The following is a 20,873-nucleotide window of genomic DNA, read 5'->3' as shown; positions in this document are numbered from 1 at the left end:
TGTGGACCAACATCTTTCAGGTTCATCAGAGTTTGTTTCACTGAATTAGAAGGACCTGCTATAATATACCCGTACAGCACCACCGACTCTTCTTAAATAGCCAATCTTATGATCCTATCACACATTCTCTCGATCACAAACAATTCTCAGTGTCTTCTTCTGTTCTGGAGTTTACAGACGGAAACCTCAATTCTAGAAACAGGTTGTATTGGTGACAGTTGTTGGGATTACAACAAACCGTGGGGTTACATTTGTAACAAGCTATTATATTTGCCAGACCTACTTCGTATGAAAGCTACTAACCTACAAACAAAGATATATGGTGTCTCCTCCTTCATCTAAAAAAAACTCACATTTGCCTTGTCCTGTTAGCGATGGACCATGCACATTCCTGAATCCTGACTAATGGATTGGATGGTACTGCGCAATCCCACATTTTGGTGGCAGTTTTCTTAAGATGAACAGCACCAAAGACGATGGTACAATCTCAACCAGCTGCACAAGACACAGCAAACACCAGCAGAAAAGAATATCAGCAAGTGTGACGACTGATCATACATAAGAGATCCAATTGATATCACAGAGTAAGTTCAAAGATGCACCTAAGATACTATTAACTCTAAACCTGCACAAACAATTTATTTAAATGAAAAACATACCAAGTAGTAAAAGAAGTTCAGGATTGGATGGTTCAGAACATCAAGGTCAGCACCTTTATTAAATGCACTTAAGCACATCTGCAAGATAGACACGCTAAGTCAGTCTATTACTGGAATCATTTCAGAACCAAATTGGTATTACATAGGATTTACCATTATGCATCTGATCAAGAAGCAACCAAAGCAAATGGTGGTCACATAGCCAACCTGCATAGAAGGGGATAATGTATTTAATGTTAAACAAACAAGTCATCAAGATATATTTCTATAGCGGAAGACAACGGATTGCAAAGTACCTCATTCAATTTTTTTCCGACGACCTTTTGACTCAACAGGGAAACGCTGCAACATCAGGAATAGCCTATACAAGGATACCCACATTATTATAACTAACTCTACTGCTATCAAAACTCAAAAGGATCAGCACAATATTTCAAGATAACAGAAAAATACAGGAAGTTCGCATGGCCTCAATTTATGCACATATTTAGTGTATGGGGATTATTTACTTTTCGAACAACCTAACGTTACAGAAATCAAGGGGCAAAGTATACAGAAAATCTCTTGCTCTTAACACTAGCGTGCATGCTGAGGTATTGTTTTCTGTAGTAGCAGTGCAACCATAATACTGTAGTTTCAACCGATGGCAAATAGCATAGTTCTCGTTTGTTAAAGAACCATGATATATCAAGGAATAAGTCATTACCTCCCACCATAGAGAAGGAAACCAAAGGCAGCAAATAAGGATGTAGCTGAAAAGTAGATCCATGTTAGTAGAAGAGATAAACTGCAACATAATTTGTTTTAAATAACTCAGCACATATCTTTCCTGTCAAATGGTGGATACAAGAAACTAAGGTTACAACTATAGTTTCTGGAATTTGTTAATCAGGTAGGAGTATCGTTTCTATGAAATTTCATGAATGTTTTCATTAACTAATATATCTAACTATATACTTCACACGAACCAAAAACAATAAAAACCATATGATTTCATGCTGTAAATTTCCATTGCTCTTACAGTGCAAAACATAGTGCTGCAACCTGAAGGGGAAGCCAAAAGAAACAAGGACATTACCTGCAAAGAACATCTTTGACAAAATTACCACGGCTTGAACTGGTTTCCACCACATGAGCAGCCACAGTAGTATCTGGAATTTTACAGGTCGATGGCAAAAGAAATGATAAGTGACATCGCATAACAATTCCTTAATTTTGAAATACCTATTGAGAAATACTCTAGAAAAAAGTGCCACTTCACAAGCTAAAGTATAACAAGCAATTAACTGAATATGACGTGCTAGTTACCAGGGCATTCTCATGCAGTACTTCCAGCAAGTATCAGATCAGACAATCAGAAAAGTAAGAGGAGTTCTTGGTCCTCACACTTATCATTGGCGTTAGGACAGTTAATTTAAAGTGTTAAACTATAGCGTTTCTTTATTTCGCTGTTTGATATTTTTATGACATCTTGCCATATAGTTGTCTTAATTTTACACAACAAACCCACTGAAAATAATACTTGAAAGTGTTCCCAAGTTGGTGGTACAAAATACCACCAGAAGTGTTTCCAAGGAACTGCGCAAAGGTCTAAACTCCCTAAACATTCTAACATCCTGGGAACCGTGTAAACACCACAGTGATGTGCTTTTGAAGGGGTTAGGTCAAATGTTCACGGCCTCCTCCAAATGGTGGCCAATGAAGTAGGCTGGTAGCCTGTGGTGTGTGGCAGGAGCTTCAGCCCTTATAACGATAAATGGCTGAATGGGTCTTCTATTGAGTTACTGGCCCCTCATCTATGTGCATGTGTACCAAAAAGGCGGGAAAGAAGGCGCACTGTTAGGAAAGCGCTAATGGATAATAGTTGGGTGCAAGATATCCAAGGCCACTATTCTGTAGCTGTCTTGGCTGAATATCTAGATATTTGGGACTTGGTCCACAGGAAGTAGTACTTCAACCTGAGGTTGATGATGTTCACAAATGGAAATTTGAGGCTTCAGGAGAATTCTCTACCAAATCGGCGTATGAGGCTTTCTTCCTTGGAGCAATCCTTTTTGAGCCAAGCAAATTGATTTGGAGTAACTGGGCTCCCAGGAAGTGTAAATTTTTCCTCTGGTTAGTGGCACATAACTGTTGTTGGACGGCTGATAGACTTGAAAAAGTGCCACTTCACAAGCTAAAGTATAACAAGCAATTAACTGAATATGACGTGCTAGTTACCAGGGCATTCTCATGCAGTACTTCCAGCAAGTATCAGATCAGACAATCAGAAAGTAAGAGGAGTTCTTGGTCCTCACACTTATCATTGGCGTTAGGACAGTTAATTTAAAGTGTTAAACTATAGCGTTTCTTTATTTCGCTGTTTGATATTTTTATGACATCTTGCCATATAGTTGTCTTAATGTTACACAACAAACCCACTGAAAATAATACTTGAAAGTGTTCCCAAGTTGGTGGTACAAAATACCACCAGAAGTGTTTCCAAGGAACTGCGCAAAGGTCTAAACTCCCTAAACATTCTAACATCCTGGGAACCGTGTAAACACCACAGTGATGTGCTTTTGAAGGGGTTAGGTCAAATGTTCACGGCCTCCTCCAAACGGTGGCCAATGAAGTAGGCTGGTAGCCTGTGGTGTATGGCAGGAGCTTCAGCCCTTATAACGATAAATGGCTGAATGGGTCTTCTATTGAGTTACTGGCCCCTCATCTATTTGCATGTGTACCAAAAAGGCGGGAAAGAAGGCGCACTGTTAGGAAAGCGCTAATGGATAATAGTTGGGTGCAAGATATCCAAGGCCACTATTCTGTAGCAGTCTTGGCTGAATATCTAGATATTTGGGACTTGGTCCAGGAAGTAGTACTTCAACCTGAGGTTGATGATGTTCACAAATGGAAATTTGAGGCTTCAGGAGAATTCTCTACCAAATCGGCGTATGAGGCTTTCTTCCTTGGAGCAATCCTTTTTGAGCCAAGCAAATTGATTTGGAGTAACTGGGCTCCCAGGAAGTGTAAATTTTTCCTCTGGTTAGTGGCACATAACCGTTGTTGGACGGCTGATAGACATGCTCGACGTGGTCTGCCCCATCCTCAGCATTGCCCATTTTGCGACCAGGAGGATGAAAACATCCAGCACCTCCTATGCTCATGTGTCTTCTCACGGCAATTTTGGCACCAGCTGCTCCATCGTTTTGGTTTACCGGATGTTGCACCTCAACCATGTTCGACAAGGTTCTTTGATTGGTGGCAACAAGCTGGCAGCACTTTCAACAAGGACGTTGAGCAAGGCTTTAACCCACTGGTCATGCTGGGTGCTTGGATCCTTTGGAAGGAAAGGAACGACATAGTGTTTAATGGTGTCTGGCACAGGTTGGATCGGGCGCTTCTCCTTGCACAGGATGAGGCCGATCACTGGATGCTGGCAGGCGCCAAGGGTCTCAGAGGTCTGGTTGCTGCTAGTCATGGTGGTTAGCGGCTCATGTAGTTGTGGTTTTGGTCGTTTCTCGTTTTTGAACATGCGCGTTTGTCATAGTTGTTAAGGCGTCGCTATACCGACGCCATATCGTCGCCATATCGCCGTGGCGTTTTTCTGGCTCTCGCCACGGCGACGCCACGGCTCCGGCGTGTATGGCGTCCGCCATAGCGCCGTGGCGTCCCTGTGGCGCCGATTTGGCGTCCTGTGGCGCCTTTGTGCGCTGTGGCGGGCGCAATAGACGGTGAGGATGAGTGTGAGGCCGTGAGGGTACCTGTATAGGTCGAGTGGCCGATTGGAGCCCTCCGAGACCGAGCCCGAGACGCAACCGCAAGCAGCCCTCCGAGCCGCCGCCGCCGTCGGCCGCCGGGACGGTCGCCCTCCGCCCGCCCCCGTGCTCGCGACCAGCTAGCCGTCGCCGTGGAAGGACACCGCGAGCCCGCCGTCGGTGGAGGGTTCCTGCGTTGCGCCGCCGTGTGTGGTGTTGTGTGAGTTTTGTATTGGCTAATTAAGCCCTCCTTTTTTTCCCCTATCTTAATACAATGATACACAGCTCTCCTGCATATTCCAGAAAAAAAGTCTTAAGTGACTAGAGTGTTTGTCTTGCCCTGTGTGTGTTGAGTGTGTTGGGAGGGGCTTCTTTCGCCTCTCCTTTATATTATTTCTTCTCTCTTAAAAGAAATGACACACAACTCTCCTCAGTTGTTCGACAAAAACCAATAATACTTGAACCATACTCGTGCTAGTATTTTCTAATCCATAACAATGTCCCCAACTTTTTCATGTGATCACTTTACATCATCAAGAGATTGATTACTGCCACATCAATCCTTTGACATAAAAGTTGATATAAGAAAAAAAATCAAAACTTGTTAGGACGTGTACAATTCAAGGTGCTTATACATGAGTGCTTAAAGAGAGAGAATGTTGTCATATCATTAAGCACAAAAATAGAAGTTAATTCCTACAATGCAAACTGGTGTTTAAATAGGCTTAACTACCATCTACCTTGTCCTTGTTAGCACACATTAAGCACCGGTGCAAACTTAAAACATCTTATCAACCTTCTAGGAACCAGGAGCCATTGACATGGAGAAAAAGAGAGAGAGGCTGTTCTTTGGCTAGTACATGGTCTTATAAGCCCATAAGTGAGAAATCCAAATACGCAAATTACCTGAATGACATAGATCATTCCATTGATTGTATAGAAAGCTGGCCGGAGCCCATCGGTCGACACTGCACGTGCCTAGCAAACATCAGCATAAAACAATGAGCACAGCAGCAGTCATGGAACCATGGAAAAAAACTGTTGAACTAAAACCTAACCTGATAGTAAATCTCAGCCCAGAAGAGCACTAGCAGAGCGTAGGTCGTGAAGAATGCTAGGCCAGGCAAATCAATAAGCACATGTTGAAATATCTACAAGGAAGTATTGATACACATTACTACAGTTTTTTTTTCCAACCAGCTGACGGAAACGAAATAAAAATTGCCTCCTTACACAAACCTCAGGGTGTACAAGTTGCACGTTCCGCCGCAGAACAAACACGGTTGACCTCACTGCATACACAGACACCAGTTCACCACAGATCATGACCAGGATACTAAGGTGTAGTATGACCACTGAGTAAGCATTGGATAAGCACAACAATGAACTCACCACCATTGACAATGACATTTAGGAAATGGAACACCTTCTGTGTTGTCCACCCATACTCAGGAACCCGGCACTCGATTCTTATCAGTTGGACCTGACGAAATTCACATCAAATGAACTAATGAGATCGGTAACCACTGCCTCAGTTTCTATCATTCACATATGGAATACAGACTATGCTAGATGGTTGCCGTACAATTCGGAAGGCCCAGAAACGAGTCTCAACTCTCAAATCTACGCGCTTGAACCCTCGTCCCCGCTTTAGCTCGTGGTTCCAAACCAAAACGGACCCCCAATCGCAAGCTAAGCTAAGCAGGAGGAGGGAAAAATCGTGCGGCGGGATAGGGCTTACTAGGGCTACGACTGCAATGACGCCGTAGAGCGCGGCGAGGGCGTGGAAGGTGCGGTCCTGCCACAGCGTGGAGTTGTTCACGTCGTCCCACCAGGCGTCCATCGCCGCCGGAGACGGCCCCGCCATGGCCTCGCAACCTTTCACCACTCCCTCGCCTCCTCCTCGGGGCCGGATCAAGCGGCGGAATCAAATCAAATGCTAGGTTCTAGAATGCGAAGCAAACGGAGGCGCGCGAGCGATCGGGAGGCCCAAGCTGGAAGCAATCAAAATTCGTCGAGGCGGCCGGATTGGGGATTGCCGGTTTGGGGAATGCGTCTGGTGGGTTTCGGTTCGGAGGATATTTAACTTTTTACCGTTACAACGGCAGGTCACCTCTTCGTATATCACTCTGATGCTATATATTTATTATTAAAAAAGTATTTAATATGTTCTGGTTATTTTTATTGACGTGGCCGTGGGATACGAAATGATTTTTATACCCCTTATCTGTTTCTTCTTCATCCGTCTCATGCTCTCGCTTGAGCTCTAACTGTGGCCGATGATGGTAAAGATACATCCCGACCTACGCGCCTCTCAGCTCCGCCTCCCCACTGGAGCACGCGACGCCTACGCGCCTCTCATCCTAACCCTCCATGGAGGTCTCCACCATCAGCTTCTCGTCCCCATCGCCCCCATCCCTGTCCCCTTCCCCCCGCCGCCGCTGCAGCAGCCGCCGCGGGCCACGCCGGCGGACCTCGAGGCAGCAGCGCGTCGTGAGCGCCGTGACCCGGAGCGCCATCCCGCTGCTTGGGGCCAGGACCACGGGGACCTCTGTCGTGCGGCATCCAGCGCCGCCGTCGGCTGCAACACCCCGAGCGGGTCCCGTTGGATGCGCGGCCGGGGAGGTCCGCACCATCGACCCGCCTTGGCTGGCGCATCTAGCCGCACCAACGCGGCTGGCCGCGCCGACGCCCGGGGCCACGCATCTGGCACCATGGTGGGGAGGGGCCGCCGCGGGCCGTCGTAGGGAGGGGGCGCCGAGATGCAGTGCGGCCACGCGAGGTGCCCGGACGGCGGACCCCATCTGCTCGTAGACGCGGGAGACGAGGGGCGAGTCGAAGCGGATGATCTCCGGTACGGCTTCTCGTTGCGCTAGGCCTACTTGAGCACCTCGAGGTTCGTAGTCCCCGCCTCGGCCACGATGGCCGATCCCGCCCCCACCCCGTCGAGTCAGGCGAAGCCCAAGCATCTCCCCACTCCCGCAACGAGCTCGCCACAGATGCAGCCACCGCCCAGCATGGGCGGACCCAACCTGATTTCAGGTAGTCCGAGGACTACCCTAGCCAAAATTATTATTACTAGTTAGATTTAAAAAGTCTAAATTAGAAGTCTAATGTTCTTAAGATATTAGTCCCATGACTATATCTCCTCTTGACTGGTGCTCGATTCTGCTTGTATCCGCTAAGTTTATATTATATCTTAGATTATATACTATATTGATTGTGAAATGTTTTTGCTGGGTATACCCTAGGTTCAGATCTTGGGTCCGCCACTGCCGCCCAGGCGAGGTCCTTGGAGAAGTAGAACCTGTGCGGTGGGTGCGGGCTTGGTGGCGGCCTTGGGCACAGTGTAGGCTTGGGTTTGGAGGAGGGAAGGGTGGTGGTTTTAGTGGGGGTGCAGGCGGCCTCGGTGGTGGAGCTGGAGGCGGCTTAGGCGGAGGAGGAGGACTTGGTGGCGGTGAAGGAGGTGGTCAGCCATGGTCGGAGTTCGAGTGAAGAAGGGAGAGAGATAGATGAAATATACGAGGGGTAAAAATGTCGTTTTCTGTGGCCGATCTAGCCTCTCGGGTCAAATTGACGTGCCACATCAGTAAAAATAGTAAGAATATATCAAATATTCTTTTTGATTCTAAATATATAGGAGTAATTCTAAAAGTGCTATATAAAGATATGACAGCCGTTATAATGCTAAAAAGTTAAATATACCTCGGTTCGGCTGTTGCTGAGGCGAAGGGAGGCGGGTTGCCATGCGGCGAGGAGGCGAGGCAGGCAGGTCAATCCCAGCGAACTGCCGTGGACCCGATCTATGGACTTTCGAGCGTTGGTAGCCGTCCATCACAGGATCTGTGGATGTGGAAGGCGGGCGGGTTCACGGTGAGTCTGCGGCCGTTTCTGCTGGGTCTTGCTTTGGCACATGACATCCTCTAGCGGTGGTGCTGACTGGATAGTCCACTATGCGAAGCCAGACACAAGGGGTCTATTTGCTTGACATGGAACCGAAAATTTGGCGCGTTTGACTTGTTTCGTGTTATCAAGTTTGAAATTGTGGGTCAACTAAGGAATTGGACTTTTGGTTAGAGAAGTTTGGAGCTTAGGGTTTATAAAGATATAAAGATATAAAATATTCGACCTTATTCTCCCGACTAGTTCTATTGAGAAGGATCAAAGATGGTAGCATCATCCGCCTAAAATCTCATCCTCGGCATTATCATTCTGTGCTAGATCGGGGCTAAAAAAAATATTATATAGCATGATCAACATTCACCTTATTAGACAGGGCCTACAAAGAGGTTCTGTTGTCCACTGGAAAAAAACCTCGATCCAAAACGTGATTTTACTTTTACATTGAAAACATTATTCTTAATCCTCGACGTGACACGGGGTTTGTATTTTTCTGAATTTATTTCAGAATTTAACAAAGATGTTCTTTCCATGTTAGACGACATTGCTAGCCGACAGTGAGATGTTTATGGCGACTTTATCAATCTCGAGTTCTCTCGTTCAGGTCTCGGTCTTTTTCGGATGTGTTTATAGGGGTAGGATATATGCATAAATTCGTAGGGATAAGTAAGTGTGCGTGTATGAGCGTCTGGGTCTGTGTACTATGATTCGAGGCAAGCGGTCCAGAATGTCTGCCCCGAACCTGCCCACTTGGCGTGTTTGTGCACATATTGGCTTTTGCTCAAGTCCGGCGAAAGCAGTAAATTGCAATTACAAAAAGAGCAACGATTACAGTAGGTCACAACATCTTGATCCCCTTCCATGTGCGAACCACAATCTCTTTTTTTCGACAGAATCAAAGAGACATGTTTAGATCCTATAGCCTTTAGATATTGAGGCTCTAAATAGATAGTCTTAAACCATTGTCCAAATTTGGCCAACCTAAAAAAAAATTCATAAGAACACAAAAGTGTGCTAAAATGGTATAGAATTTTGTAGCCAATTAAGGGCGTGTTTGGTTTCTACAGGGACGCCTAAAATTCATGTCACATCGAATGTTTAGACACATATATGGAGTATTAAATATAGATTAATTACGAAACTAATTGCATAACTTACGACTAATTTACGAGACGAATCTTTTAAGCCTAATTAGTCCATGATTTGACAATGTGGTGCTGCAGTAAACATATGCTAATAACAGATTAATTAGGCTTAAAAATTCGTCTCGGAAATTAGCCTCCATCTATGTAATTGGTTTTGTAATTAATCTATATTTAATGCTCCTTATTAGTATCTAAACATTCGATGTGACATGAATTTTAAGAGCGACTAAAGAACCAAACACCCCCTAAACTTTAAACTACGAGATCCAAACAGGACCTTAATTTTCTTCACATCTACTGTGTATCTACAAAATGCTTGCTTGGCAAGCTCGTTAACTCCTGTCACTGGAGTTCCCAATGACCTGATAAGGTTGGATTAGAATCAATCACGAACTCCCTTTTCCATTGGCGTGAGTGACTGTAACTATCAATCAAAAACCTGATCCATTAGAGTATTCTAGCCTACTGTTGCTGGCGGCTGCACTGTGGCTCAATTGGTGCAATTATCACGGACTTCAAGAACACTAGCTAGCTTTCCCAGTTCCAAGGCTTTTCGCGATGCCCACCAACCAGCGTACTGAATATTTAACCGGCGTAGCAGTGGTAGCCACCATCTCCAACGACCAAACCTAGTTCTACTAGCTACCGTTACGCCTCAGCTGCTCTCCCGCGCGCGCGCGCGAAAATGGAGCAGATCGACTGGAGTAGACGACTAGTAAAAGCCGCGCGCCTTTCGCTGCGGTAGCATAGCAAGAAGATGCTCTGGTGTCCCATTGGCTTTGGCCGTGTCTCAAACAAGAACAATCGGGGAACACGAAGGGCAGAGGGCACGCCGCACGCATGGCGCTCGGGCCATGGAGTGGATAGATAGAGAGTGGCCATGGTCAGACCTATAGTATTACTAGAAGCATAAATCTAATCGGATACCTGGTATTGAATAGAATCATAAGCCTTAGAATATTTACTGGTGTAACGAGAGAGACAGAGAGGGGTAGAGTAGAAGAGCATGTCGGACGTGACATCGCAGAGGAGGATCCGCTCGCGTCCGCCATGGAATCAGTGTCTGCGCTAGGACAGCGACGGTCGGTGAAGACGACGTCGGTGATGCGTGGTGGCGACCGGCGGTGAAGTCAGTGGAGTCCGGTGACGCAGTCCGGAGGCGGTGCAGTATTGTGGCGGAGGTGTTTCCTGTCACTGGCTGCGCCCCTCACTAGATCGGGTTTAGGGTTTGTCGGTGGGAAGCTTGGCTCAAGCGAACCTCGTGACTTGAGCCGCCGGCCTCCACCTCAATTTCATATCATTTACTTTTGTTCATTCTATTACGGATTAGCGCATATAGCATGTTTTATCGTCACGGTCAATTGCCGATAGATTTAACAGCTACAACACACCACTCTGTTCTGAAATAGATACTTAACTATGGGCCTTCTTTTGTCCAGGAATTATAGGCTTTCCCTTAAACCCATGCCGGCTACATGTTCTCTGAACACGTTGGGTGGTAAGCCTTTTGTAAGCGGATCCACGAGCATCTTTTCGGTACTTATATGCTCAAGACTTATGACATGATTCCGGACTTTATCTTTCACAACATAATACTTTATGTCAATATGTTTGGCAGCACCACTTGACTTATTGTTGTGAGCATACTGTACTGTCGGATTAACAGTATAACTTAAGTGGTCTATAGATGTCGTCAACCATTTTCAAACCGGGTATGGACTTTTTTAGCCAGTTCACCTGCCCTGTTGTCTCATAACATGCTACAAACTCGACATACATTGTGGACGATGTAGTGACGGTTTGCTTTGAGCTTTTTCATGAAATAGCTCCCCCTGCGAGAGTGAATACATATCTAGACGTGGATTTTCTATATCTCCCGCATAATCAGAATCTGAATATCCCACTATATGGAATGAATCAGATCTTCTATACGTCATCATGAGGTCTTTCGTTCCTTACAAATAACGCAAGACTTTCTTTACTAATTTTCAGTGTTCTGTTCCAGGATTGCTTTAGAATCTGCCAAGTAACCCGATAATAAATGTCAAGTCAGAGCGCGTACATACTTGAGCATATTGCAAGCTTTCGACAGCTGAAGCATATGGAACCGTTTTCATTTGATCGATCTCATATTGGTTCCTGGGGTATTGAAAATCCCCATATCTATTGCCCTTGACTATAGAAGCAGGTGAGGGACTACATTTGTGCATACTGAATTTCTTTAAAATCCTTTCTATATATGTCTTTTGTGACAGTCCTGATACCCTTTTACTTCTATCTCGGTGAATCTCGATCCCTAGAACGAACGAGGCTTCACCAAAATCTTTCATATCAAATTTTGAGGACAAAAACTTCTTTGTCTCCGGTAGTAGACTGACATCACTACTAGCAAGTAAGATATCGTCCATATACAGGACAAGAAAGATAAATTTCTCATTCTTAAACTTTGCATAGACACAATTGTACTCAACATTCTCTTTAAACCCAAAATTCCTTATTGTCTGATCAAACTTTAAGTACCACTGTCTCGAAGCTTGTTTTAATCCATAAATGGATTTCTTTAGACGGCTTCTCATTCGTTCTTTTCCTTCTATGACAAAACCTTTCGGTTGTGCCATGTAAACATTTTCCTCCAAGTCTCCGTTGAGGAATATCGTCTTTACATACATCTGATGTAATTCTAAATCATAATGTGCCACTAATGCCATTATGATTTTAAAGGAATCTTTATATGAGACTAGAGAAAAGGTTTCATTGTCATCAATCACTTCTCTTTGCGTAAAGCCTTTTGTCACAGGTCGTGCTTTATATCTCTCTATATTTCCTTTAGAGTCAAGTTTTGTTTTGTAGACCCATTTACAGCTTACTGTTTTGGCTCCTTTAGGAATTATTTTCAAGTCCCAAACTTTATTGGTATTCATAAATTTCATTTTATCTTCCATGGTTTCAAGCCACTTTGATGAATGATCACTTCTCATGGCTTCTTCAAATGAGGTGGGTTCATCCTCCATTTGAAATTCATCAATATTGTATACTTTATAGTCAGCAGGAATAGCTGATTTTCTAACTCTTTAAGACCTTCTAGGGGCATCCACATTTGGCACATCTTCTATTTGAGGCTGTTGTTGCTCCTCCTCATGTGTGGCAATAGGTTCTACTGGATCCTGAAGAATAGGTTCCTCATCGTCATTCATTATTGTCACAGGCGGAATAACAACAGGTGCTGGCACCACAGTATCTTACACTGTTGGTACAGCGACAGCAGGTAGTGAGAAAAATTACTCATGAATCATCGGAGTGAGCGCATATACCCGCTTCTCTTCAAAGTCAATTTCTCGAGCTACCATGCTCCCCCTCATCATTTCATCCTCTAGGAAGACAGCGTGTCTTATTTCCACAAACTTTGTATGTCTGTCTGGACAGTAGAAGTGAAAACCTTTTGAATTTTCTGGGTAGCCAATGAAATGGCAACTTACTATTTAGGATCTAGCTTCCTAATGTTTGGGTTAAATACTTTAGACTCAGCAGGACTCTCCCACACACGTAAGTGGTTTAGTGAGGGTACTTCTCCTGTCCACAACTCATACGATGTTTTGGGCACCGACTTACTTGGTACTCTATTGAGAATATGAATGACGGTTTTTAACGCCTTCATCCATAGGCTCAATGGTAAGGTGGAGTAACTTATCATATTGCACACCATATACATCAGGGTATGATTGCGTCTTTTAGCTACTCCATTCTGCTGAGGTTCGCCCGGTGTAGAATACTGGATTACAATGCCATTCTCCTATAAGAACCTTACAAAAGGTCCAAAAACTTGGCCATATGGGGTATGCCGACCGTAGTACTCCCCCCCCGGTCGGATCTGACTATCTTAATCTTTAAATTGTGTTGGTTTTCAACTTTTGCCTTAAATATCTTAAATTTATCCAATACTTCTGTTCTTTCTTTGATTGGATAAATGTAGCCATAACGGGAGTGATTATCTGTGAATATTATGAATGAATCATAACCATCCACACTCTTTATAGGAAACAGACCACAGATGTCTGTGTGAATAATCTATAAAATTTCTACGCTTCATTTGGCATCTTTCTTAATTTTCTTTACATACTTTTCTTTTATGCATTCTCTGCATTGTTCTAAATCTGAGAGCTCTAATGGAGGAAGAATATCATTCTTAACTAGTCTTTATATTCTCTCATTCGAAATATGGCATAAACGATAGTGCCATAATTTCGACAACGTATCGTGAGCTCTATTTCGTTTTATGTTTACATCCACAGATGAGGATACATTCTCATTGTCGCACGCAACGTTCCCATCATCGCTACAACATTCACATCATCACGTAGTGATAACAAATAAAGCTCATTTTGTAAGATAGCAAGATCAACACATGCATTATTAAATGTTATCTTACATTTACCATTTCCAAAATAGCAATCATATCCATCATTGTTCAAGCATAAAACAATTATCAAGTTTCTCTATAAAGAGGGAACATAAAGTATATCTCTAAGTAAAAGAGTGAAGCCATCAGCAAGCTCTAGAGAAATATCGTCAACGGCTTCGATATCTGCTCGGACTCCATTTGCAACTTTAACGTGTCTTTCTCTTCTTTGCGTAGTCCTCGTCGAACGGAATCTCTGTAAAGAATTAGCAACATAAACAGTTGCACCTGAGTCAATCCATTAAGTAGATTTCGAATACTGTACATAGAGGGATTCATTTATGAACATAATAATGTTCTCACCTTTTTTTGCTATGATCATCTTTAAGTAGTCAGGACAATTTTTCTTACAATGTTCTATTTTCTTACAATAGAGACACTGGTCTTTCTCTACTATGAACTTGTTCTGCTGAGGCTGATGCAGCATAAGACCCTTTCCCTTTGGCTTTGAGGAATTAGCATTATTATTCTTTTTTTGGTTGTCTTTCACATAATTGATAGTGTTATCATTGGCAGCTTTCATTCTCTCCTCTTCTTGCACACACATAGCCATGAGTCTCTTTAAGTCCCATTTCTCGGGCTATATGTTGTAATTGACAACAAAAGTGTCAAATTTCTTTGGCAAAGAAGTAAAAATCAGATGGATAAGGAACTCTTCCTTGTGAGGGAGATCCATTGGTTTTCGCTTGGATACCAAATTGCTCATTCTTAGTATGTGCTCTCTTATGCCACCAATTCCAGAGTACCTCTCTGTTACCAGCTGCTTTATCAGCTGGGTAGCATATATCTTTGAAGAGCCAGTGAACTGACTCTTTATTCTATTAAGGTACTCGGTGACGGTGTCACACTCTGGGATCGAACCCATAATTGTAGGTTTAATCGTGTTCTTTATCACAACCATATATTTCTTATTGGCAGTGACATACTTCCTATACTCAAGGTCATAGAACATCTTTTGGGATGCAAAATCCTTTTCTCTGGTTGCCCAAACGGCATCAGCCTCGTTTGTCTTCCTCACCGGTGCCACAGGCTTAGTGTGACACAGCGAGGTGACTACACAGTCCACCTCAGCCAAGATGAAGGCCAGGTCAATCTTTTTCTTTCACTTTGTGTAGTTATCACCTTTGAGAGTGGAGATCTCTGATACAACCCATTAAGTTGTATCTGCCAAAAACATAATTCATATAGAGTGAGAACATAAACATAATAATAATGATTGCATGCCTTAGTTCCAACGTTGGTCAAAATTAAAACATATAATTGTCATCTACACTAATTCTACATCACCGTTGGACAGAAATAGAATTAATGCATGACTAAACATCATAATATTGCCATTAATCAACGTTGGTCAGAATAATAACAATATTATAATAAACTAAAAACATATCTATTTTTCAAAATTAAATTCTCCTGTTGGTTTGAATTTAATAATGAAAATTATAACTTTAAATACGCGGTGGAAAAAAAATCTCAATTTATTGAATTTTACCCATAGGAAAAATCTCTTTTCTATTTTCTTTAAGCCATTTATCTATTTTCCAGGAAATGAATATTTACTGGAAGAAGAAAAAACAAAAAATGACTCATTTCAGCACTGTTCATTGTACCAGCAAGGGAAAACAAGCTCGGCCCACTTCTCTGCGCGCGCGCTGCCCGCACCCAGGCTGCAACCTGGGCCTGGGCCGGCAAAGCCGTGCGACGCACTCGCCCGCCTGGGCCGCTAGTTGGCTCGATCAACCAGTGCCGTCCGTTTTGATCCAACAGCTGCGCGGTGAGATCGACCGATCAAAATAGCGACGGGGCTCCCTCCCCCAAAACCCTAACTCATTTGCTACCTCCTTTCCTCTCTCTTACTCTCTTAGCCCCGCAGTGCACCGAGCGAAAAAGTGAGCACAGAGAGCCGAGCCATGGCGACGCCATCGCCGGCCCCCTCGCCGACGTGCGCGCTCCCCAACGGGTGAGCGCGTCGCCGTCGAGCGGCCTGGCAGCGGTGCGCTACCGCGCCCGTGGAGGCCGTGCCTGAGCGGCAGCGGCACTTTCTTTTCACGCACCGGCGAAGCGGTGCTTCCCGCACAATGACGGTGACGGCAGCGGCAAGGTAAGACTCTTTCCCTTCCCCTTCTTCCCCTTCTAGATCTTGTTCCTCTTCTTGAGTTTCACCGATTGGGATTAGGGTTAGGGTTTGATTAGGTTTCAGGTTAGGGTTTCACTGTTTATCTTCCTCGTGCTGTTCTTTATGGGTTTGGGCTAGGATTCGAGTTCTTTTCTAAAAAAACGAGCCCTCTTACTCGTTTCTTCACCCGATTAGGGTTAGGGTTAGGTAACCCTCTTCTCTTCTCAGATCCAAATGGATCTAAACTGTTGCTTATCGTTCACCCGTTCTAGATCTAAAAACCCTAAAAAACTTCGCTCTGATACCATTGTCAGACCTACAGTATCACTAAGAGCAATCTAGTCGGGTACTTGCTATTGAATATAATCATAAGCCCTAGAACATCTACTAGTGTAACGAGAGAGACAGAGAGGGGTGGAGTAGAAGAACGTGTCGGACCTGACACTGTAGGGGAGGATCCGCTCGCGTCCGCCATGGAATCAGTGTCTGCGCTAGGGTAGCGACGGTCGGTGAAGACGGCGTCGGTGATGCACGGTGGCGACCAGCGGTGAAGGCAGTGGAGTCCGGTGACGCAGTCCAAAGGCGGTGCAGTGTTGTTGCTGAGGTGCTTCCCGTCACTGGCTGCGCCCCTCATTAGTTTAGGGTTTGTCGGTGGGGAGCTCGGCTCAGGCGAACCTAGTGAGTTAAGCTGCCGGCCCCACCTCTATTTGTTGCGCAGTGTGACAGGGGTCCTCCAGTCATAGTGGGTTGGGCGTCCCCGATCAGGGCGTGGATCAAAGGCTCAACTGAACCGTTGGGCCCAATTTAAAATTAGAGATCAATCTAAGAGCCATTGCCCGTTGCCAATTGCATTGCATCATGTAACATTGTAACCCGTAAAGGGCACCGCTACTCATTCCATGTTGCAACTCGCACCATCCATTTGTTACACGCATGAGCTGATGAGCACAGAGACACCGCCTGTCACTTGACCCTGCTACTACACTGAGAACACATACACAATGATCACACAACGGGCTGGTCTCCCGGCCAGCAGGCAGCCCGATCGAAGGAAGAACGGTGGCTACTACATGATGGAGCAGGCGTTGACGTCGTCGTCGTTGAACATGTTGCTGACGGGGTCGGCGCCGCGGTGTGGCTCGTGGAGCTGCCCGTGCTTGTCGCCGTTGTAGCCGTGGCGGTAGTAGTTGTAGGTGCGGCGGTACGACTCCTCGTCGTGGAAGTAGTCCTTGGCGGAGGTGAAGTGCAGCGGCAGGTCCGGGTTGGGCCAGAACTCCGCCTTCTTCCCGGCGCGGCGGACCTCCTTGAGCACCCGGTGCCGGTCCACGTACCCCGTCACCGTCACCTTCTCCATCTCCACGTCCACCTCCACCGAGTCCACCCCGCGCAGCCGACTCACCGCGTGCTTCACCACCCGCTCGCAACCCGAGCAGCACATCCGCACCTTCAGCTCCACCGTCTGCTGACCATGGTCATGTCATGGAGTAGTTCGTTCGTCAGTCAGTTCATGTACTACCTCCGTTCAAAAAAAAAAAAACAATTCTCATGTTTTTTAAGAAGTCAAATGATTTAAACTTTGATCAAAATTATATTAAAAAGCCTTAACATTTATAATATAAAATAAATATTATTAGATTAATTACGAAACTTATTTTCGTAACAAATTTATTTAGAGACATAAATACTAATACTATTTATTGTAAATTTGGTTAAAGTTAAGATTGTTTGACTGGCAAGATTTTCATAATTGTATTTTCCTATAATTGTATTTGTTTTGGGCTGAGGGAGTAGTCATGTAGCTAGTCATGTGATGTGATGATGATGTCTCCGGACAAGATTAAAAAGATCATGCATATGTAGTAGTATATTTTACTGTGGTGAAAAGTTCACTGTTCACAAAACATAAGGGTACTAGTATTGTACTCGAACAATTTACAGCATGCTATGCTGGTCTCGACACCGGTGCTTTCAGCTTCAGCAACCGAGAAAAAGGCTTCCCTCTGTATTTCTTTTTTTCTTTTCTTTTCTTTTCTTTCTCTCTCCCTTTCTCGCTTTCTTTTCAGGACGCATGCAAGGTCGTCGCTGTTTTCAACAGGGGGCGTCCGCATGCACGCGCACGCCAAAGGATTACTGTATGCAACTATATGACCACACAGCGCACGCTACAGTAATTCCTGGACATTAAACCTGCGAAGAATTCGAAAAAATAATGGTGGCGGACACAGAACAAATCTGTGCATGTCACGTCGCATTCGAATGGCCTAGTCGCCGTACTTGAATGCATCTACTCTGCCAGCCATTTGTGGTTTGTTTCGCATGCATGCCTGATGCCTGACGAAAGAACAGAGCACGCGAGCAGAGGCGGAGGAGGAGAAGCAGAACCAAATCCCAAAGCCAACGGACGCACCTGCAGCGACAGCGGCCTGCTGCTCCGGCCCATCCTGCGCCCGGCGAAGGGGCCCTCGTGGTAGTACTGGGTGTTGGCGCTCGTCGGGTGGCTGCTGTAGTAGTACGCGCCGCCGCGGTGCCCGTGGCGGTGGGCGGCGGACGGGTAGAAGCAGCAGAGCAGGAAGTTGGACAGCGACGACGAAACCGACATGGCGACTTATACAGCTCTCTCGCGCGAGCGGCGACCGCGTGTGGCTCAGGCTTGGGAAAGGAAGCTTACGGCGGCGAGCTGCCCCTCTCTGCAGGAATACCCTTGGTTGCGCAGGGAGGGTTTGGTTTCCCCGCCGCGCCGTGCACGCCTGCCTGCCTGGGATTTCTTTGCCTGCGAGCTCGGGTTGGGTTGGCGTTGGACGCTCGAGTAGGAGTAGTCGAGTGCCTCTCGCCTCTGCCACTGCCGCTGCTTTTATTCTCTCGCCGCCGCTGCCGCGCCCTACTCTTTGTTTTTTTTTCCACCCTCGTATTGGTGCTTGAATTCTGGGAGACTGGGAGGAAAAAGAGGGGCCCTGGTCACCTGCTGGTGTGGTGAGAGCCAGCCAGCCAGGGGGGCAGGGAGCTGCTGCCTGCTGGGTGCTGGCCAGTCCGCCGGTACACATGTTCTGCCACGTCAGCCGTGGACTAGTAGTGCTATGGAGCACTACTTCCTAATCATGTTCTGTTGATGTTCTTAGGAATTTGAAATGCTGAAAGTTAAGCTAGGAGAAAGATTACGGGCGATGTGTTTTATTTGCTGCTGGCAGAGTGATGAGCTAGCTGCACAATGATGTGCATGTCCTCGAGCTCTTTTGGTTTTGGTGCATCATGACAGACATGAATGGCAGCACGAGTGAATAATCTATGCCGGCGACGAGACGGCGACCCCATTACTACATGATCTTGCAATTCAAACGCTCGGCAGAGAACAATAACAATGGTCAGAAACAAACAAGCATGAGGAGAGGAGCGTCTAGGGTTCCCTTTTGAATCCACGCTCGATTTTGATTTTCTGATCACTCAGTGACACTGCCTGTCTAGGTCCTTTGTAACGAGGAAAAATTTCCTGTTTTCTACGTTTTTCATGTGAAAATGAATCAATTTATGTAAAATTTCTAAACAATTATTGCGAAATGACTTGAGTTCCAAATGACCCCTAAGGTGTTGGCAACAATGGAATATTGAAGTGCAGTGCATATTCTGTTTAGGTTTAGAGAGTGGTTTCTCTCCTAAACAAGCTCTGCTCGCTTAGTGACTAATTCAAACCATGTAGTGATGCAGAAGGCAGGAAAAGTGTCTGAAAGAGGAACATATGTTCAGTTGGGGAGATAGCAGGAAAAAGTTTCAGAAAAAAAATCTTCCTCTCCCTCTACAGTACCTCGCAGCGGTACGAGTTCCAAAGCTCATGCCTCCCTCGATGATATTATGCCCTGTGCTTATTCTGTCCAGGCTTTTCTACACACGGCGTGCACTACTATTGCATGTTCTCAGTTCTCCAGTTCTCTTAACATAGTCTGTAGCTGTCAGAGCAACTCTGCTCCTGCTTTCTTTTCTTCTGTGTGCTGACACTGTGTGTGAATTTTGTCTGTCGGTTTTCTGAATTCTTGCGCTTGTGCTTATTCCAGCTCTCGAACCTCGAACAGCATCGATGCGTCCGTTGATACGACAATAATGCCTCGCAAAGGAGTATCTAGGTAGCTAGAGATATTATTTTGTGGCATAATAGAGCTGACAAGATTTTCAGTTGGCTGGTTTATATTATTGCTGGTTCATTTATATGAGAGAGAAGTACTGCTGACTGGTTCTGATAAACAGTGCTTTTGTGAAGGGGCTGGCCAGCCCAGCCCCAGCCAGTGTGCCGATTACTCCACTCTGTTAAATCATCATCTGCCTACACAGGGTGAGCTAGTTGCTTAATTAGACCATGAAAATGCGCTACACGTAATCGCAACGAGCGAAGTGACAAGTTGATGTGCGGCGCCGAGAATTAATGCCGCCTTGCCTTTGTTTGATCAAGCCCTACTCACTCTTACCTGAAGCCATATGCTATCTGAATCCTTGTTTCAGGTGAACAATGGTCAGACTGTTAAAGAACAGTGTCTGCCATACCAATACCAATCAACAATGGATTGCAAATTTATAATAGGCCCAGCTGCCGATTCTTTCGGCTAGAGATTTGTCGCCATTACACCCACTAATTAGGAAACTTAAATGAAAAGCTCCTCTTTTTGACCATTGGCCTGCTGTCTCTGTTTGATATTTTTTTCAGGGAGCCTGTCTTGTCTCATGGCTCCCACATTTCATGTTTCTTCAGTCACATAGTACTAGTAGCACTAGTATCTCATGTATTTTAGATAAGTCTCAACAGGGCCGGCCACGCTTTTCCCCTTAATATCTGTCAGTGCAGAAATTATGCTTTTGTCAACTTTAAGCGCCAGCCAT

General features: G+C 45.2%; 1 protein-coding gene and 1 pseudogene across 2 annotated transcripts; both read right to left on the bottom strand.

Annotated features, from left to right (window-relative positions):
- Positions 1–6,509, bottom strand: LOC136540767 (tobamovirus multiplication protein 3-like; annotated as a pseudogene).
- A 10,343-nt stretch (positions 6,510–16,852) lies between these two features.
- Positions 16,853–18,748, bottom strand: LOC136540766 (heavy metal-associated isoprenylated plant protein 30-like). 2 transcript variants are annotated; one of them, XM_066532779.1, is made up of 2 exons: positions 18,421–18,748; positions 16,853–17,475 (listed from the first exon to the last, which is right to left on the bottom strand). In XM_066532779.1, exons 1-2 carry the CDS (start codon positions 18,610–18,612, stop codon positions 17,080–17,082), a joined length of 588 nt encoding a protein of 195 aa, XP_066388876.1. In that variant the 5' UTR covers positions 18,613–18,748; the 3' UTR covers positions 16,853–17,079. The 2 variants fall into 2 exon arrangements, with proteins under 2 accessions (XP_066388876.1, XP_066388877.1); XM_066532780.1 differs by having other exon boundaries at positions 16,853–17,472.
- Positions 18,749–20,873: the final 2,125 nt, after the last annotated feature.

The sequence above is a fragment of the Miscanthus floridulus genome, chromosome 2 (assembly GCF_019320115.1).
Source record: "Miscanthus floridulus cultivar M001 chromosome 2, ASM1932011v1, whole genome shotgun sequence".
Taxonomy (NCBI): domain Eukaryota; kingdom Viridiplantae; phylum Streptophyta; class Magnoliopsida; order Poales; family Poaceae; genus Miscanthus; species Miscanthus floridulus.
The sequence above is the reverse complement of the archived record's forward strand: the minus strand, read 5'-3'. Positions and strand labels throughout refer to the sequence as shown.